This window comes from Diplotaxodon limnothrissa, linkage group LG1 (assembly GCF_057381915.1).
Source record: "Diplotaxodon limnothrissa isolate DT_005_m linkage group LG1, D_limnothrissa_male_GT1.1, whole genome shotgun sequence".
Lineage (NCBI taxonomy): Eukaryota > Metazoa > Chordata > Actinopteri > Cichliformes > Cichlidae > Diplotaxodon > Diplotaxodon limnothrissa.
The window spans coordinates 12,218,592-12,237,689 of record NC_140596.1 but is presented as its reverse complement, the minus strand read 5'-3'; the positions used below and the strand labels follow the sequence as shown (position 1 = coordinate 12,237,689).

General features: G+C 39.4%; 1 protein-coding gene across 4 annotated transcripts in view; it reads left to right on the top strand.

The window, feature by feature from the left end:
- unc13c (unc-13 homolog C (C. elegans)) overlaps nt 1–18,421 on the top strand; it is a 102,359-nt gene extending 83,938 nt beyond the window's left edge. For all 4 annotated transcript variants that reach the window (XM_085352841.1, XM_085352817.1, XM_085352833.1 and 1 more), the window contains 9 exons: nt 2,799–2,887; nt 3,249–3,386; nt 4,270–4,393; nt 4,898–4,957; nt 6,844–6,924; nt 11,395–11,542; nt 14,299–14,391; nt 16,045–16,204; nt 18,136–18,421. In XM_085352841.1, the coding sequence (XP_085208967.1) occupies nt 2,799–2,887; nt 3,249–3,386; nt 4,270–4,393; nt 4,898–4,957; nt 6,844–6,924; nt 11,395–11,542; nt 14,299–14,391; nt 16,045–16,204; nt 18,136–18,421 (1,179 nt within the window). The remainder of the gene's footprint in view (nt 1–2,798; nt 2,888–3,248; nt 3,387–4,269; nt 4,394–4,897; nt 4,958–6,843; nt 6,925–11,394; nt 11,543–14,298; nt 14,392–16,044; nt 16,205–18,135) is intronic.
- Nucleotides 18,422–19,098: the final 677 nt, after the last annotated feature.

The window sequence follows — 19,098 nt, the reverse complement described above, 5'->3', positions numbered from 1 at the left end:
CGGAATCTGAATTACCCATCACCCCTCTGGACAGGCTGCTCAAGCTCACCATCCCCTGCTCTCTGGGGAAAGTGGCTCAAACCACCTGATCCCATCTTTATTTTTAGCGTGGGGTTTTTTGGGGGTCTGTCTGCCACTTTTCTATCCGTGTCAAATTTAGAAGTGTGATATCTATTTTAGTTCACTGCTCCCCTTTTTACTCCGATGAAAAGAGCAGAGTCAGGGGCTCACTAAGTTGTTGGCTGTGGTTTTGATCTTCTCTTTCCATCCCCCAAGATGCAGCCTCAAAATGCTTTAGACAGGATTTTTCAGACTGTGTTTAATGAGCTTCCCAAACACTTACATCTCTCCAGCTGTGCCCTTAGCAGAGGTGCTGCTATGGCCTAAATATTTGCAGATCTACACTCGGATCTCTCCATTATTATAGTGACAGGAGAAGTCGTAACTTCCTTTCAAAAACTGTGAATAACTACTGGTAATAGATGATCAGGCATATCTTTTAAGCATGTCTCAAGTAATTTATCTGGCTAATTATAAAGCCAAAGTCTATTTCAGGTGAAAGTGTCCTATTAGTTTCCTCTCTCCTCTATTTATAACAGAGGAGTTCCGTATCAGAAATTAACTCCCAGAGAACCAGTGTAATTACCAAGAGCTGTTATCATAACAGAGATTAACAATAATCTCTTACAGTGCCCATTTATGGACTCATCATGGACTGATCTCCCCAGATTAGTATTAGTACTTATTTGGGGTATTTCGCTCAACTTAGAAATGGCATTTTATTAAGCCTTTATTTACTTGGCATTGTTAGTCATTATGGACAAACGGTGCTCTGGACTAACAACCTGCCAGTGAGTAGATATTGCATTGTTGAAACAGGCAAGGGGAATCAGAGCTGGACTGCAGTTGATAGGCTGTCAGCCAGGGGAGAGTAGTACACTCAGGAAGACTCTGGATGCCACTCAGTGTCAAGTGAAACCAGTTGCCATGGAGAAACCAGGTGCTCCATGATTTCCAGACATTTTGTTTCCCTCCTGTAAAGATTAATTGACAAGATTAAAAATGCACTGGCTACTTAGACTACGTGTGTAAGAAATCTTGTGGTGGAATTGGTGTACATTTGCCCTAAACTTCATTAGCAGTTTCTTCAAATGAGAATGCAGTAGTATCTATCAATTGTACCCATATTCATTTCTAGACATCGTATCCAGGAAAATGCACCACATCTTTAAATTGGCGTGTCACAGGTTTTAAATGAAGGCCTTGCTGTCAGGACTGCAGGTAGACATTCGATTGCAGGATCAGGAATAACACATTAGTCAGAGTAGACTTTTCTTTCCACTTGGGAGGTGACAGTTGCCTTGGTTTCTCTAACAGTGTTGGGATGTTTTGTTTTGTTTTTTTGCCAGCACCCCTATCCAGACATATTGTTCAATTTCAGGGACTGCCAGGCTAGAAATTAGAGCCCCGATCTGAAACTTTTTCCAGGAGAAAGCAAAATAAAAAATACCTAGTTTTTTTTTAAAACTTATTTATTTTGCTATCACATGAAAAGACGTTAATCACGTTACACATGGTGAAAAAAATTACACGTCAAATCTTTATGGGCGCAGACTACTTTTTGTCAGCGTGATCCATCAATTCCATTGAGGTGACAACAGCCTTAATGTTTGTGCATGTGAACACACAGATGTAAAATCTATTTCGATCAATCCACAAATAGAGGCGTGTCTCCTCCACAGCCATAAAAGGTTTAGTTTACTCATCTGCTTCCCAGCTGAGCTATCTGCCACTAGAATGTGAGAGATGAGCGGCTCCATGGCTAAGCTTATCGGGTATAACGTGACGATCTGTCGTGCATGTGGTGCCGTGCCTTACCTCAAACATCCATCTCAGCACTAAGCCTGAACAACATCAAAAACACTAACATTTGTACAGAGCCTCACAAACACTGAGACAAGCAGATGCAGTCATACATTTAGTTACTGGCACGCAGCATAGCACGAGTGTCTGTCTATGTATTTTATGAAAACATGTCCAAAACATTACATAAATGCGAACATGAACATGCGCATACATTCATCACATGCGCATGCATAAATATGGCCAACAAATGCATGCGTACAGTAAATGTTGTGGGGAAAAAAAGTGTTGATGTATTTTGCATCGGCTGGCTTTGGAAGCTATTCATTTGTAAGGTTGTCATCTGTCACCATATAGATATGTGGGATATAGATATCAATCAAAACACACCCACATTTCAATAAATAAACTTTTCACTCTCAAATAAATCTTGCACCTGTTTATTGCAACAAACATAAAAAGGTTTTTTCTCCCTAAAACTGAAAAACGTCAGTCAGACGTCTTGAGAATCAGAACATCTGTATGTATAAATGCCCAAATGCTTAAATCCCAGAGATGTAGCAGGCTCCCAGCATCTTCTCTCTTCTGTAACATGTGTAATAGTGCACAAAAATGTTCTCCATTGAGAGACCTCTCGCTCGCTGCTTCTTTGCTGACACCGTGTCTCATGACTCGGCAGTTATCGTTACAGTGCTCGGAGGTGAGCTGTCCATTGGTATTCAGAGCGCTGTTTGCCACAGATGGCAGGCAGAATGAGTAGGAGGCCACCAGCAAGGCAGGTTACCACTCCTCTGTGCCTGCCCCCATCCCCCCAGCACCCCCACCCTACTAGAGGCATCCTCCAGAGATACCGAGTTCTAGTCAGTGTGTGTTTAGTGTATGGTGTGTAATTATGCCATAACTGGGTTTTTGGTTTTTTTGTTTTTTACTCACAGCTGGATGCAGAGGCCAGTGATCTGCTAAAGGAGCTGCAAAATAAACTCAACACAGTGCTGGATGAGCTCAGCGGAGTGTTTGGCTCCAGGTGAGCACTGGTGTTACTCAAAATGCGCGCATGGGGTGTTTTTCAAATGGTTAATGACTTCATTCATGTCTTGTTCTGTCAAAGAAATTGAACTATATGGCTGCTTAGTTATTGACAGACATTTGCTCACAATGTAAGTGGCTCACGCTCTTGCTGTGCACCATGCTTTGTGAGCACAGCAAGTTCCTTAACATTTCCAAATGAACAAATGTCACCCCAGCTCTTAACACCTTTTCAGTCATATAATAGGAACAGCGGGAGTGAGCTAGCACCAATTCAAAATGGTTAATTTTTACTGCTGCAGCATTAAAAAAAAAATAGAAGAAAAAGATTCAAAGGATTTCTGGTTTCCATCACACAGTTTTAAGCCTGTGATTGAGGACTGTGTGAAGCAGATGAACCAGGAGCTGGTTCAGATGAAAGGTCCAGCCAAAGGAAGTAATGCTGCCATGGACGCAGAGACTGTCCTCCGGCCTCTTATGGACCTTCTGGACAAAAAGTGGGTATCTACTGAATACAAGGTAGAAGAATTGTGTAACACAATTTTGTCCTTTTGTTTACAATACTTGCACGTGCCAGCCTCTCCAGCAAATGTCATTAATCCAAGTACAGAACTACAAAAGCAATCCAACCAGGGAGCTCTAGATCACACTTCCTTAAACACAGCATTTGCAAGTTAAGCAGAAAAATATAGCACGCACATTAACATACCGAAAGTTATTGTTTGGTGTTATTCATTTGGCCAGTTCAGCACATTGTTAGAGGACATTGCATTTTTCTTTAGTATCATTTAAGTCCTTGGGCTGCCTTTTTCAGACAGTGTTGTGTCCTAAGACTAAGATTAAGGGAAAAATAGACCCTTGATTGTAAAGAAATCCGTTCTCCTCCTCTCCTCAATGCTGATCAATTGTTTGATCATTTCATTTCTGGTTGGGACCACTTTGATACTAGGAAAAATGGGTATAATACACAGGAGACACATTATCGATCACTGCCTACTAATGTAACCTAAGGACTGCATTTATTACTTGGAGGGTTTTTACGCTGTGTTCTGATATGGTTAGCTGAGCCCTGGGAATCGTTCTCAATCTTTTGTCAAATCAACATTGAGGCCAGTGGGGTATTACAGGGAATCCTCTTAATGATATGGAAATACAAAATCCTTTCTCATGTCTCTTAGACCCTGCTTCCACAATAGGGTGAGATTAAATCATAAAGCTGCTGCATTTATTCTTTGAATCCCAGCTGTTTTTTTCCTCTTTTCTTTATTTAATCATTATATTTATGAAGACATTAGTAGGAGTCTTTAGCCATGTTTGTTTAGTTTTGAGGCAGGGCTGTAAGTGTTAACCTGACACATGACCTCCTTTCCTGTTTTGCAGTTTAATGTTATTTGCCAAGATTTGTGAGAAGACAGTGCTGAAACGAGTCCTCAAAGAGCTTTGGAAGATTGTGCTGAACACAATCGAGAGAACAATTGTTCTGCCTCCGTTGAGTGACCAGAGTGTGAGTATTGTGTGAGATTCCCCTTCTCTCTTACCTCTTTCAGCTCTTCACTTGGCCTCCACCTCCCTCCTCTTGTGCACCTGTCTCTCTCTCTTCCTCCATCTGTTCCGCTCTCTCCTGCCCCCTCATAGCACACAAATCACTGTACAGAAGATGAAGCACGGCAACATGACATCTCTAAATCTTTATGCACGTGGAACAAGTTTTTTCATACTCCTAATCCTTTTGTGAGAGCTTGGTTAATATTTTTCATCTTAGGAGTATCTCATTAAGCCCATTTTTTATTGTCACCCAAACCAGGCAAATCTTAAAGTCATCATGTCAAACAGTGTTTGAGATGTCGCCCAATGCCACTTTAGAAATCCAATTTCAGCAACAATAAGTTATCCCTTCACTCTGTTTAGCTTGATCACCTGATAATCTTTTAACAATTTCTGCTGCATTTTTCAAAAATATATTTTCATACGATGGTTCATGATGAAACCGTATCTGCTTCTCCAACAGCAAGGAGCTCAGATGATCTTCAGTGCTGCCAAGGACTTGGGACAGCTATCCAAACTGAAGGTAATTTATGAATGAGCTTATAAATATCACAATACATAAACTCTGTTTGGTCTGAATCCTATATTGTCTAAAAAGGGACTTAAATTAAAGATGGATTGTTCTTATATTTGGAAAAAATGTTTGTGGTCATGGCTTATGTAATATAAATTACACAAATCAAAAGAAATAATCTCACCACGCAGCTGAACATGATCAACATTTTACACATGCAAGTGTCCAGAAATATAAAAAGAACAAAAACCTTGTAAGATAATTCTTCTTTGGCATCATGAAATACAGCTTGGAGCTACATAACTGGGCAGGTGTCTAATTGCTGATGTGACTGGAGGATGTCTAATCCCACGAGCTCCATTTAGTGAGGCATTTGGATAGATCAGTGGCTGTGCTGTGGTTTCACTAACAACTAGGGTGTGACAATACCTCTGAGAGGTATTTTAGCTCTGAGTCACACAGAAGTTGCAAATGTAATGTGTGTTTCCCTGCTGAATTTTAAGCGAATTCATGTTTGTGTTGTGTGTGGGATTCCGTCAGATGTCCTTTGAGGCAACATCTGGGTACTGATCATCTGTACACAGATGGGCGTTTTTCTGTCGTTCTCCAAAAGTATTAAAGTGCTTCATCATCCTCTTGTTATTCGTGATTATGACTGATAATCTCCAGCTCTTTTACTTTTGTCATAAAATGTAGGCTTCATTTTCTGATGTCATTTTTTTATTCTTAGCTCTGTTCTCTCCTGTTAATATATTAAGGCATGTGTCTAACTCTTCCTGCACAATCTAACATCCGAAGTAAATCCCTGACTAATTGCTATTGCAGTGATGTGACTTTTGAACTATGTAATGTTTTCAGATTCGCTGGAACAGTTGAAGAACACTTTGGCTGATTGACAGTTTGCTTGAAAAATGTAATGCAGTGTGCAGGACCACTTTGATGTCTATGTCCTATGACCTCTGTAAATCCCGTGCTCAGCTCTACACAGCACTTATCTTTTTCAGCAAATATTTGACAACAAACAGCTTGTAGTGTGTTCTCAGCTTACTACATGGATTTTGCAGGAAGATTTCTATTTGAAATACTCAATTACGAGAGTAAATAAATACATTATTACAGTAATATAATATAATAATAAATGGCAAAAAAAGTCTATCTAAACATACACAGTTTCTCCATCAGAACATGATATCTTCCTCCATGCAACCTCCAGTGTTTTTGGGGCACACTATGGCTTTGTTTTCTCTGGATGGAGAAAGTGCTGGAACAGACACAATGAGGGTGACCCAGTGCAATTTTGGCATCAAAACCAAAGAACATCTTAGCACTGATGCAGATTAAACTATTTCCTCTCACAGTAGCTCTGTTTAAAGACTTTTGGTTGATTAAATCTGTACCATATGATGATTGCAGCTGAATACACACATCTTTCATCTCAAGATTGCGATGTGCATTTTCAAAGTAAACCACCATCGGCATGCACCTGACAGTGTGATTATGTGGATTAAATAGTTAAATCACATCCAATATGAAACTTTTGCTTCTGTACACACGAGCTGTACACACCTGAGAAATAAGGCAGTGCCAGAAGTTATTTACAGCAATCAATTTACGGGTCATGAAAGCTCCAATTAGAATTGACGACAACATTTTTCATGATTAAAATAGATTTTTTTGTGTGTTGGTGTGAGACAGCGAGGTTTAAATTTATCACAAACAGTTTAAATGACTTGCACTGGTTCTGGTTTGTAAGCAGTAAATGCTCTATATCACGAGCACTATGGCTCACTTAAGGTCATAACCATTTTGCTGGAGATACATCTTAAAATTCAAAGTTAACAAATGTGACTTGTGATGGTATTTGCTTACTGCAGTGTTTTACTCTCTCTCTCTAGGAGCATGTCATCCGAGAAGAAGCCAGAAGTCTGACACCACGCCAGTGCGCAGCCATGGACCTTGTGCTTCCCACCATCAAGGTGAGTTTTTTTTTTTTGTTTGTTTATTATACAGTTGGCAGTACTGGCTAAACTTGACCTTTAAAAGGAAAAGCAGGTGTGCATAGCATAGCAGAGATATGCAAATGATTTAAACATGCATATTCTAGGAGTGTGGAATTCTGTTACTCGTGACATGCTTTGTCACGGGTGGCTGTAGCTCAGGTGGCAGAGCAGGTCAGCCACTAATCAGAAGGTTGGTGGTTCGATCCCAGGCTGCCTCCTCGCTGCATGCCAAATATCCTTGGGCAAGATACTAACCCCGTGTTTGCCTACTGGTGGTGGTCAGAGGGCCCGGTGGCGCCAGTGTCCGGCAGCCTCGCCTCTGTCAGTGCGCCCCAGGGCAGCTGTGGCTACAATGTAGCTTGCCATCGCCAGTGTGTGAATGTGTGTGTGAATGGGTGAATGACTGAATGTAGTGTAAAGCGCTTTGGGGTCCTTAGGGACTAGAAAAGCGCTATACAAATGCAGGCCATTTACCATTTACCATGCTTTGGACATTTTAGTCTTAAGAGCTATAGTCTCTACTTGCACCTATGTTTACACTGTAAATGGATTTACTAAAGGTTACCGATTATGTTTTATTTTTTCCACATCATATATAATGACATTAAATATTGTCAAAATGTAAAAATAATAAAGTACATGAATGAAATAGTAATTTGAATTGCTGTAGGTGTATGAACTCGGACACCTAGCCATGCAGTCTTTACAAACATAAAGGGCAGAAAAGAATGGGTCATTCTACAGAGCTCACTGAACTCAAGTGCAGTACTGTAACAGGATACCACTGCAACAACAAGTAGGTTCGTGAAATTTATTCTCTCCTCGATATTTCACCATCAACTGAAAGTCGTGTTATTGTAAAGTGGAAGCATTTAGGAATCAGAGTAACTCACCCACAAAGTAAAAGACCACATAAAGAGAGCGGGTTGCTAAGTGCTGAGGCTAGTACGTAAAAGTTTCCAGCACTCTGCTGACTCAATAACTGCAGCGTTCCAAACCTCTTCTAGCATTAGCATCAGTACAAAAGTTGTGCACCAGGTGATTCATGGCAGGGTTTTCTATGGCTGAGTGGTGTGGTGTGAAAAAGTGTTTGCCCCCTTCCTGGTTTCCTAGTGTTTTGCATATGTTTCAGATCATCAAACAATTTGTTTATATTAGACAAAGATAACCCACGTAAATACAGATTGCAGTTTTTAAATGATGATTTCATTGATTAAGGGAAAAAGGATATCCAAACCTATCTGGTTCTGTGTGAAAAATTAATTGGCTGTCTTGTTAAATCATGAATTAACTGTGATTAACCACTTTTTTTTTTTGGAAAGTTTGGTTCAGTTTTACTAGCCACAGTCAGGCCTGATTACTGGCAGACCTGTTGAATTATGAAATTACTTAGAACCTGAGTGACAAAGTGAAGCAGACTAAGAGGTCTCAAAAAGCAACACATCATCCTACAATCTAAAGCAGGGGTAGGCAACTCCAGGCCTCGAGTGCCGATGTCCTGCAGGTTTTAGATGTGTCCTTGATCCAACACAGCTGATTCAAATTGCTAAATGACCTCTTCAGCATGTCCTGAAGTTCTCCAGAGGCCTGGTAATGAACTAATCAGTTGATTCAGGTGTGTTGACCCAGGGTGAGATCCAAAACCTGCAGGGCACCGGCACTCAAGACCTGGAGTTGCCTACCCCTGATCTAAAGTCACATTCTGTGGGTTGACGAGACAAAATCTGAACTTATATGAAGGTTTGATTCCTGTTATATCTGGCATATAATTAACACAGCATTTCAAAAAAGGACCATAATGCCAACAGTAAAATATGGTGGTGGTAGTGTAATAGGGTGGGACTTAATAAAAAAAAAAAATAACATTAAAAAATTATTTAGCAGTTTTAAAAAACACTGAAATACTGGTCACGAGTTGTAGTATTTGCTCCAAAGCGATGCTCTTTGGTTCAACCAGGAGCTTGTTAGTATTTCTTGTTTGTTTGTTAATGTTAATATTGATGAAGTGAAACTACAAGAGTATGGTGCACAACTTAAAACTAAAAATAAATTGCATCTTAAAAATACCTCTGACACTTCCCAAGCCCATAGAAAAAGAAGAAAAAACAGCAGCATTTTACTTTTCTGCCATTTGACAGTTTTTGCAAAAGGATACAAAATGATACCAAGTCCGAGTTCTTCAGGCACAAGAAGAGAGTTATGGCAAGGTGCCACTATGGAAACACGACTCCATAAGGTGTAGAAAAAAAACTAATTGATTTTGCTGTCACCAAGGAAACTACCTGGAGGTTTAAATCAATCATGTCACCGAAATTCTTTCATCAGTATTCCAATGAGAGCAGTCGATTAACACAGAGTTGGTAGAAATTTAGAAATTCTGTTTAAATGGCTACCTGAATATACAGTCTAAAAAACAGAACAACCTCAAAACCCATCAAAAATAGATACACTAAAATTTAAAAGAAATGTGCCATTCATCAGTAAGTATAAATATATAGAACCAAGAATTTCTTCTTGGACTAAAAAGTTAAATCCTGTGCAACATATTTATTTATTTAAATGCTTTTTTATTTAAACATTTAAATATAATATTTCATCCAAGCTGAACTTCAAACCTGTAAAAATGAATGGGCAGGATAATGCAGTGGCCTAAGCAGACCTTACCTGACAAAATAGCACACTTAACAGAGCCCCAGTAATGTATTATTTATCCTTTCTTTGAACTCTGGCCTTGTCTGATTGTATGAGAAAGATGTCTGAGAGTTCCTCGATAAAATGTGTATTTGATATAGTTAATAAGATAATATGTAGGCATTTATTGAAGTGCATTTCAGAATAGATCCCAGTTTTTGAACAACAAACATAGATATTAGGAAAAAAACTGATAATAAGATTCTTTATGCAGGCCATTTTATTTGTCTTTCTTGTTATCAGATGTTAGTATTACCAGAAAATAAACTGTTAGTAATCACTTACTTGCTCAGGTAAATGTGCTAAAGACTTATCAGCAGAAGACTACAGCCTCACATCATTAACTACCAAATGCAAACCCCTGCTAAGCCTCGAAGATAGAGAAAATAAATGAAGAAGAAAAACGAAATCAAATATATGAGGCAAAATATAAGGAACTGGAGGAAAGTAATAGGGTAACAAAAAGAAAGTACGGATGTTGTAAAGGTGGCCGGTGATTTTACTGGAGGCAGGGTGATATCTTGAGCATGCAGGTTGGTTTGGGTCTTTTTGCCAGAGGGAATGCAGCACTGCAGCCCAGCAGTAACACTGCAGGCATTTTTCAGGATGAGGCGACACTCTTATAGATCAGTACAGCTTATATTCTGTGAGTCTTAGTGCTGTGACGGTGATTGGAATGAGGAGGTGATATTTTTTGAATAAATTGTTTCAAATGTTCTGACCTAAAATGAGACAAATCTCCAAGGCACAAAATACAGACATTCTGAACATCTTCCTGTGTTATATGGTGGGAAATTGTGAATAGATACAACTCTTATTGTACCACTGTTTGTTTAAGCCAATTCAATTGTAGTTGGGTGTGTTTATTTTAAATAACTATAGAATTTTATGTATATTTAGTGTTTCCTGGGCATTTTATGGATAGAATATGTGCCGTTTCTCTTTTTTTCTCTTAAAACTCCACTGATGACTCAACCTCTGCACGCCAGATTATGTATAATTCACAAGAAGCACATGTCGGTCAAACTTTATGACTAATAAATCATTGGTGAGGCAGACCACAGCGCCTCCCCATGTGTCGAGTCACTGACCTGACACCAGTCTGAAAATATTTACCGGCACTTTCTCCATTGTGGTGTCAAGCTTTGTCTGATGAAGACAATGTGGTTCGGATGTCACTTTGCAGCTGTGTATACCTTATCTCTGTCTACTGCATTTTCTGTCCAGTGTATTTATTGACATGAGATAAGGGTGCACCAACTTTTTAACTTGGATCATGACAACAGAAACTCCACAAACAACACAAGCGCCATTAACAATAGCTCTTTTGTCTGTGTAATGATCATGTGTTGTAGAAGAAAGCTAGCTGAACAGATAAGCACAAAAAAGCAGTCCATCTTTTCTTAATAAGATCTCTCCATGGCCACAATCTTCCATATGTAGGAGTGGTGACAACATTTCAAAAGAATGCAAAGCTTTGTGTGTACTCAGCTATCATGCTTATCAGCGCAAATGTGCATTAACCACCCAAGCAGGGGTTTCAGATTTAAATGCACGGTAATTAGACAGAAAAGTGGCTATTACTGCTGTCTCTTGCCTGGTCTCCTGCTTGGAAAATGCATACTGTCCACATAATCTCAGGTTATTTCTCTGCCAACTGAAACTTGCTGATGTGTATGAACTCAACAGAGGATCCCTTCCTGGAAAACATTCTTGGAGTCATCTGGAAGTTAACTCCTCTTTCTTTTCTTATAGCAATACTTCCATGCTGGAGGAAATGGCCTGAAGAAAACTTTCCTTGAAAAGAGCCCTGATATGAAGTCCCTCAAATATGCTCTCAGCCTTTACACTCAACCTACAGATGCCTTGATCAAGAAATATATATGCACCCAAACCTCTCAAGGTAAGCACCTAGCTATGGTCAGGCTCAGTTGGGTTTCAGTTTGGGAGGGAATGGAGTTATTTCAGCATTCAAATGCTGGAAAACTTTTGTCTTAAGAGCTATACTCTGTATTCTCTCTGCCTTGCTTGGGCAGCTTCACTTTTACAGAAAGCATCTATAAAAACACAGTGAGAATGCCAGCAAAGGCGTGAAAAAAGACAGATTGGTCATTCTATTGTGAAGCTATATTTTAGCACCTAGGCAGAAGTGAATAAACATATTTTTATGACGACTGATTACACTTGTAGCAAAACAGTTTATTCACAACATATTTGTTGCTGTAATTCACAGTTAATATCTGATTTGTCTGCAACATTTCGGAGTTGTAATGCTTTATTTAACCTTAACATTATGGAGTTTCCCATCAGTATTTACCCCATATATATTGCTGTAAATGTGTTCTGAAGATGCCTCTTTTTTATCAGCTTAAATACACAGTGAACATTGCTGTAATTGCATTTATCTCATCACTGTAGGAGCACTGTGCCTCTTTCACTGTAAATAACTTTAAAAACAAACAAACAGCAACAGTATCTTTGGCCTTTTCATCCTGTGTGCTTAAGGGCTTAATTGCTCTCATGCTCTTTTCCCTTCACTCTCTCATTAACAATGCATAAAAAAACACTGTCGGGATAAATACGATATACAGTATTTGCTATGTAAATCCATATATTCTCTTTTGTGCAGTCGCCTCACTCTTTCTTTCCGGCATCTCTGGCACACTTGTATATGTTGTTGACTCATCCGTCTTTATTTGGATTTTCTTCTCTGTAATAAGGCGGAAATACCTTCAGGTATCCAGAGATGCTCAAGAGGGAATTCAACCCGGCAGGGCGTTGAAGCTTTAAGCTCCCGGTTCCCTCAGTGTGCTCAGCCTTGTAGAACACTGCATAGCAGGCAGCAGGAAACTGAAAGCCTGTAGGAAAAAGCTCGGCAGCCAGCAGGCCAACCAGCATTGCCGTTTTCCCTGAGTGGCAGATGGGCATAGATACACAGTGTTTCGCTGTGTGCTATTTTCAGATTGCTCGATGTGTTTCTCTTCTTCCACCCGCGCTACATCTCTCATCCCATTCCAGCTCCACCCGCAATTTCACACCATGCTTTTTATCTGAGGTGGCCTAATGTTCTGTCTTTAAGTGGAAGTAGTGAGCTGGTTGAGGTCAAAAATTAAAGAATGTGGAAATGATGCTTGATGTAGCACAGTGGACACAGTTTCATTAATCACCAACCCCTGTGCTCTGAGAACGACATATTTAGACCACGGCATGTACCAGTTTAATCCTGCCAAGCCTGCTCTCGGAAGCATACATGTGTCTCTTTGTTGAGTGGGGGCTGTTGTCTAGCTTACAGTAATCTCGCATGAATATTTTGCAGTTTTTTGGTTATGTAGTATTCGTGTGTTGAAATGTCACACGGTGTAGGCTAAGCGTAACGTCTTATTTGACAGTGGAAAAAATCTGGGAATTTAAGAGCAAGTCTTCGTCAATTAATGCAGACAACTCGCCTTTCTTATCTGCATTTTCCTCACTTAATCTGATCCTAAGGCCTACTCGCTGCCACCTTGGTTTTTATCTATCCCTGCTTTCTTTTATCTTCAACATGTACCATTTGTCTTCTTCACACTTTGAGCTTCTACGTCTCTCAGAATTCCTTTTCTAGTATCTGTTGAGTACACCGGTATATTTTTTTTCATAAATGCACAACATACCATAATGTCTGTTTTTACCCTGATAGCTAAAGTGACCATGCAGTGGCATTGCTGTGTGTTCTCACAAGTTCAGGACTTCATTGTGCTGCAGTTTCTTAGTTCTCTATCGGCTTCCTGGGGCTTCATTACAATAAATCTCAAGGCTTGTTTCCCCATTACCAGCCACAACGGGTGCTGCATGTTTGGCATATATTGATTAGCTATTGGATCAACATGCCTCTACATTAAGTAGTGTTCAACGTCTACTTGCTCCTGGCTGGCTTAAACATGAAGCAGCTGAAATGAGCAAGGCTCCCTACATCAGACAGTATGTAACATGGTCAGCAATCCATTCTAATTGTTCATCTCTGACTGAGTGACACGTTAATGATGCTGCACAGCAACTGAGCAGAGTCCTCCTTTATATTCATGCATTCCCTTTGCCTCATCTATTTCCTTTCTGTTGCATGGCATTCATAGTGTGTTTCCATGGAGTTAAATCCAGTGTTTTCACTTGAGCTAAGACGTTGTTGATTTCAGCATGTAGAACATTATTTATTTAGTAGATTCCTTCACAACATGTGCCTTTTTTCACAGCCCTCAAACCAGACAGATTATTTCATGTTTCTATTTTTTTTACTTGTTGTTATTCTTGTTTAGCCTGGAGCTAAAGGAAACTCTGGCTTTGCTTGCTACTGGGCTGCCATGAGAGTGAAAACAAGTCTACTCTCTTACTGTTTTCCTTAGGTCTGTTTTTTCTCTTTTAGTTCTGACACACTCATGTGTTTATACACAGCTTTTTGGATCAATCTTTGGATTCACCAGGTACACAGATAGTTGTCTTCACAGTTTTGCATCTGTCCTCGCATCCTCCCTCTCTCTCTCTCTCTTTTCGGTCTCCATCTCTTTTATTTCGGGTTCCTGATCTCTGTATTTCTCTCCCTGCTTCCTCACTGCTGCTCCTCCATTCTTTCTGATTTTCATTACGCCTCTTTCCAATTCTCCTGTTGCTGTTTTGGTGTGTGTCCAGGTCAGTCATCCAACGGATCAGTGGGGGAGGTGTCGATGCAAGTGAATCTCATCTCTCACCCTGGCACTGGAGAGCACAAAGTCAGCGTGAAGGGTGAGCTTTTTCCTATACTCAAACCTGCTTTTTGTTATTTCCAGTCAAATCTGTTCACACCTGCAAATATTCACAAAAATCTATCTCATCTGTGCAACTGGGCTGCAGGGGCCATCAGCAGCACAGCTTCTTGGAGCGCCTTCAAAATCAGAGAATAAGTTAATTACCTTTTGATATGTTGTTTCTTATTGTAATTAAATAGAAAATCAGGTGTTTTATGCATGACAGTGTCGGGATTGATGCAGTATTGTCATATTTGTAATAGCTGTTGTTGTCAATTCCACTAGGTACTATAGGTATTAGTCAATCATTCTTCTAAGCTTTCAAATGACCGTGCATATTTGGATTTCCATGCAATTTCACGATGGGCAATAGTTTTGGCCTTTATGTGTGTCTCCTGTTTAAGTGTTAGTAACATTCTTCTTCTATGTTGTGTTGTTTCATGGTTGTTGGCAAACAGCTTATAGATACATTATCACCACCTTCTGGTAGTAGTAGAGCATTACATACTACAAGACATTGATAAAAACAAAGGACATTTTATTACGTAATCAAACTTAAGCAAAAGACAATTGCAAAAAATAACTTTTTTAAAACTAATTCAGTTGTTATTTGATCGTCCAAATTTAATTACCTTACTCTTTAATAGTTTCATTCTTTCAAATCGTCTGCATTTGCCAGTATGATTTTTTTTTTAAAACAATGCACCTGAAAAGACTTTTACCAAAACGGAGTCCTAAAACTGCATTATTATCCCTGCAAGTTATACTTCTATTGTACTTAAAAATTACATCCTGCTAGAGCACAGTACAAAGTCACTGTAATTAGGGGATAGCTGAAAAAAAAAGATTGATACTTGTATACTGTAATAGCTATAAACTGGAAAATACATAGGTCTGCTACTACACAGATAAGACAAGTCAAGTTCAGCTATGCATGTACAGCTGGCTCAAAGGTTGGCTGTTTATTAGTTCTTTGCTTTATCATTACAGAATTTCTCCAGAGATGTATTTCTTTTAATTCACTGTGAGCCTCCTTATTTCCTTACAGTGTCTCTAAACCTGCCTCCCCCCAAAAGCACCATAGGCATTAGAGAAACTAAAAACATGAGAGCAAAGCAACAATGTTTTCACAAACAGGAAAAGCCATCATTACATGAGTCACAGTTTAGCTTTTGATTAAATTTTTTCTGCATTTCCTGAATCTAAATTTGGCAGCTCACACAGAAAATCCAGCATGCTGCCACATCATTATGGTTTACTGACGCTGCATGTCAGTCAATGTCTCTGGTCTTCTTCACTGTGGATTTACTCGTTATTTGAATATCAGTGCAGAAGAGTGAGTATGAAAAGAAATCTTTGCAGGCTGATTCATAGGCACTAACACGCAGAGATGTTTACCATTAATGCTGCAGATAGCTGGAAATGTTTCTGTTATCAGGCTCTGTTATGCTTGCTCCGACGGTATCTCAGTTTAACGTGACATTTTCTACATTTAGCCGTTTATCTGTGGGAACAAGATAAATACAGGTCCAAAAATAGAAACTGAGCTTGGAATACACAATCTTTTTTGGCAGAATTAGTGGACTTTCCTTTCTTGTACCTGTGTCCATGTCGTAATGAATGAGATTATTATTTCCTCTGCGTTTCTCAGTGGTCGGAGTGAACAACCTCATCTGGCAAACCAACGCCATGTTCCGGCCATTTGTAGAAGTCAATGCCGTGGGTCCACATCTGGCTGACAAGAAACGCAAATTCAGCACCAAGACCAAGAATAACAATTGGTCACCAAAGTACAATGAAACATTCCAGTAGTAAGTATCTGTGTCCTCCTCGTCAGTTAAAGAAGTGAATAAAATTGTGAGCAATTTTATTCACTTCTTGTAATATTGTAATATTCTTTAATTTAGTGTCATTTTTTTCTATTACTGTCATTAATAATAATATACTTCATATATTTGCTTTTGAATCAGAAATCAGTGTGCTATCTGCAAACTACAAACACAAAGTGTAAATAAAATATGGATGCATCCTGGAACTGTAATGTCACCTATTGTTTTGTGGTCTACTCTTTCAAAAGATATTTTTGGCAGAGTTGTGTTTGGACAACAGGTCTCAGTATCAAGTTATCAAATAGCAAATGTTAACTAGCCTAGACAACTAGGGTGCATCTATATACAATATAAAAGATAGCTGGAGCTTTGAGGTCTGTAAAGAGAAGCCAGTGCTGAAGCCCCTGAAACCTGCATTATGCATTATGGCCAGCAGGGGATAACTCCTCTGTTTGCACAAAGATTCTTGTTATACAGAGGTGTAAGGGAACTTAGCCCTTGGTTCCCTTGCTCAGGGACCTCAGTCAACACTTTTGGGAAGACTTCATGTCCTTGATTGCTAGTTTCCAATCATACTGAAAAGAACATGAACCCCTTTTGATAAATCATGGTCAATCTAAGATTCAGAAAAGATAATGGATGACTAATAACTTACAATTTACAACTTGAGCAGCAATAAGCAGCCAGTGTCCCTCAGTTTCTCTGTCAGATACACTGTGTTAGTCATGTCCATCACAGTGGCTATATCTTTTATATACTATATTTCTGCATCACACAGTGACGAATGCTAATAATTTGTCCAAAATTTACATAATGAAAAATGTTACTTTTGTTGCACAGTCTATCAGTAAAATGAACTACACAGTGAGCCATATTATTTATCAGGTTTTTCCTTTTTAAACTGAACGCCAGAATGACAGTCCTGTCCCAGTTCAGTCCACACCATCAGTCATCTATAATAATAAAAATGTCCCATGTAGGGGAAATAAGCTGAAGAGACACCAAAAAAAAAAAAACAAGTTCCAGGTTCTACGTGTTTGTTTCTGTTTTAAAGTTGGGCACTTCAGGTCTCAGGTGGCTATTCAACAAACTGCAGTTTTTGGCACATCACCTTCATTTTTAACAACTGAGATTGCTGCTCACTACAAAGAAAGCAGCAGAAATCTATATGCTTAATAGTACCTGTAACACCTTACTTTTCTAACCTTAGAATGTACATTATTCAGCAGCATTATTTTTGTAATAAAAGCAAATCAAGCAACTGTTTTAACGTGACAATTTTAAGTATTGTATTTCTCAGAGTCAGGCCCACTCAGCCAAGTCATACATCTGGAGTGATCTTAGCGTTAGCAGCGCACATTGTGATGTCTGCATATATATTTATATGGCTTCTTGAAATTCAAATGACAATGCTTGGGCATTGTCATTTGAATTTCAAGAAGCCACAGGTTTCTGTGGATAATTAGAAAAAAGCCTAAAAAAAAGCTCAGAATAATTGCTCTTTTGAATAGATACATTAATTTCCCTCACAAAACATGATTGAGTTTCTCATGATTGCCACGCATACAGTAAGGAGGCTTTTCACTGTGGAAATGTCACCATGCCAGACTTGTTTACTGACAGGCTATATTCAGCTGTAAACAAAGCCAAATGTCAGCAGTTCGTTCACATTCTTGTACAGTTCCTGACAGGAACACTTATTAAGCTTATATGATAATAGGAAAAAAGTGCATTTAGGTTAGTTTCATGTACTTTTAAGTGACACTCAGACACCCTCTCACTGCCTGTGATGTAAATTTTCATTACCCATGATGGTTGTTTTAAAAGTAGGATTTAGGACTACTTTTTAAATCTGTTCATGTCTAATTTCTTTCTAAGTCACACCCCAACCTCATCCTTGTCATTTTTCTCAGTGTTCTGAGTAACGAACACGGTCCAGAGGCCTATGAGCTTCATGTCTCAGTGAAGGACTACTGCTTTGCCCGTGAGGACCGCATCATCGGCATGACCGTCATCCCTCTCAAAGAGCTGGCAGACAAGGGCAGCTGCGCCGCCTGCTACCCGCTGGTGAAGAGCATCTCCATGGACGAAACGGGCATCACCATCATGAGGATACTCTCTCAAAGGACCAACGACGAGGTGGCCAAAGAGTTTGTGCGTCTCAAGACAGACACGCGCTCGGCGGAGGAAGTGTCATAACGTGGAGCAAAAAAAAAACAAAACCCCACAGTATTAAATGAGTTGTGTTGTCTTAGGTAAACGATAGCGAGGGAAAGATGGAAGATGAGAAAGAGCAGTAGCAACAGTTGTTCTTTCGGGATAGAGGATCACTCAGAAGGAGAATAAGATTGTCCAAAGAGAAATGGAGGAGGCCCAAATGTGGCGAGGCAGCAAAGAGAGAGAGAGAGAGCGAGAGAGAGAAAGTTGTGTTTGTTTGTTTGTTTGTTTTTGTGCATGTGTGTAAAACATCTGTTGGAATGTTCATTTTAAAACTACAGTATGTACAAGTGTTTACTTACCGTATGCTTACTATTAAGTACTATATTCTACGAGTTATGTTAATGAGACATGATACCTTTTGTACAACATTAGTCTTTTTGAACAGAGATTTGTTCCAATAAAGTGCCAAACCAGTGGAAAAAAAAGAACAAAATCAACGTATATGAATTATGGTGAACTTAGTATGTTTGAAATTTGCTCGATTATTTTGTCCGGTGTAAGTCATTTTCTGACCATGTGGCGTTTCGATTGTTGCAAATTCGTTTATTTTGCACCCTCGTTTTTTGGCCTCACGTGCTTCCACACAGCACTGATGTGCATGTCCTCTTCTCGGTCATGTCTCTCCCATGATTCCACAGTGACCGCTGAGCAGGGTC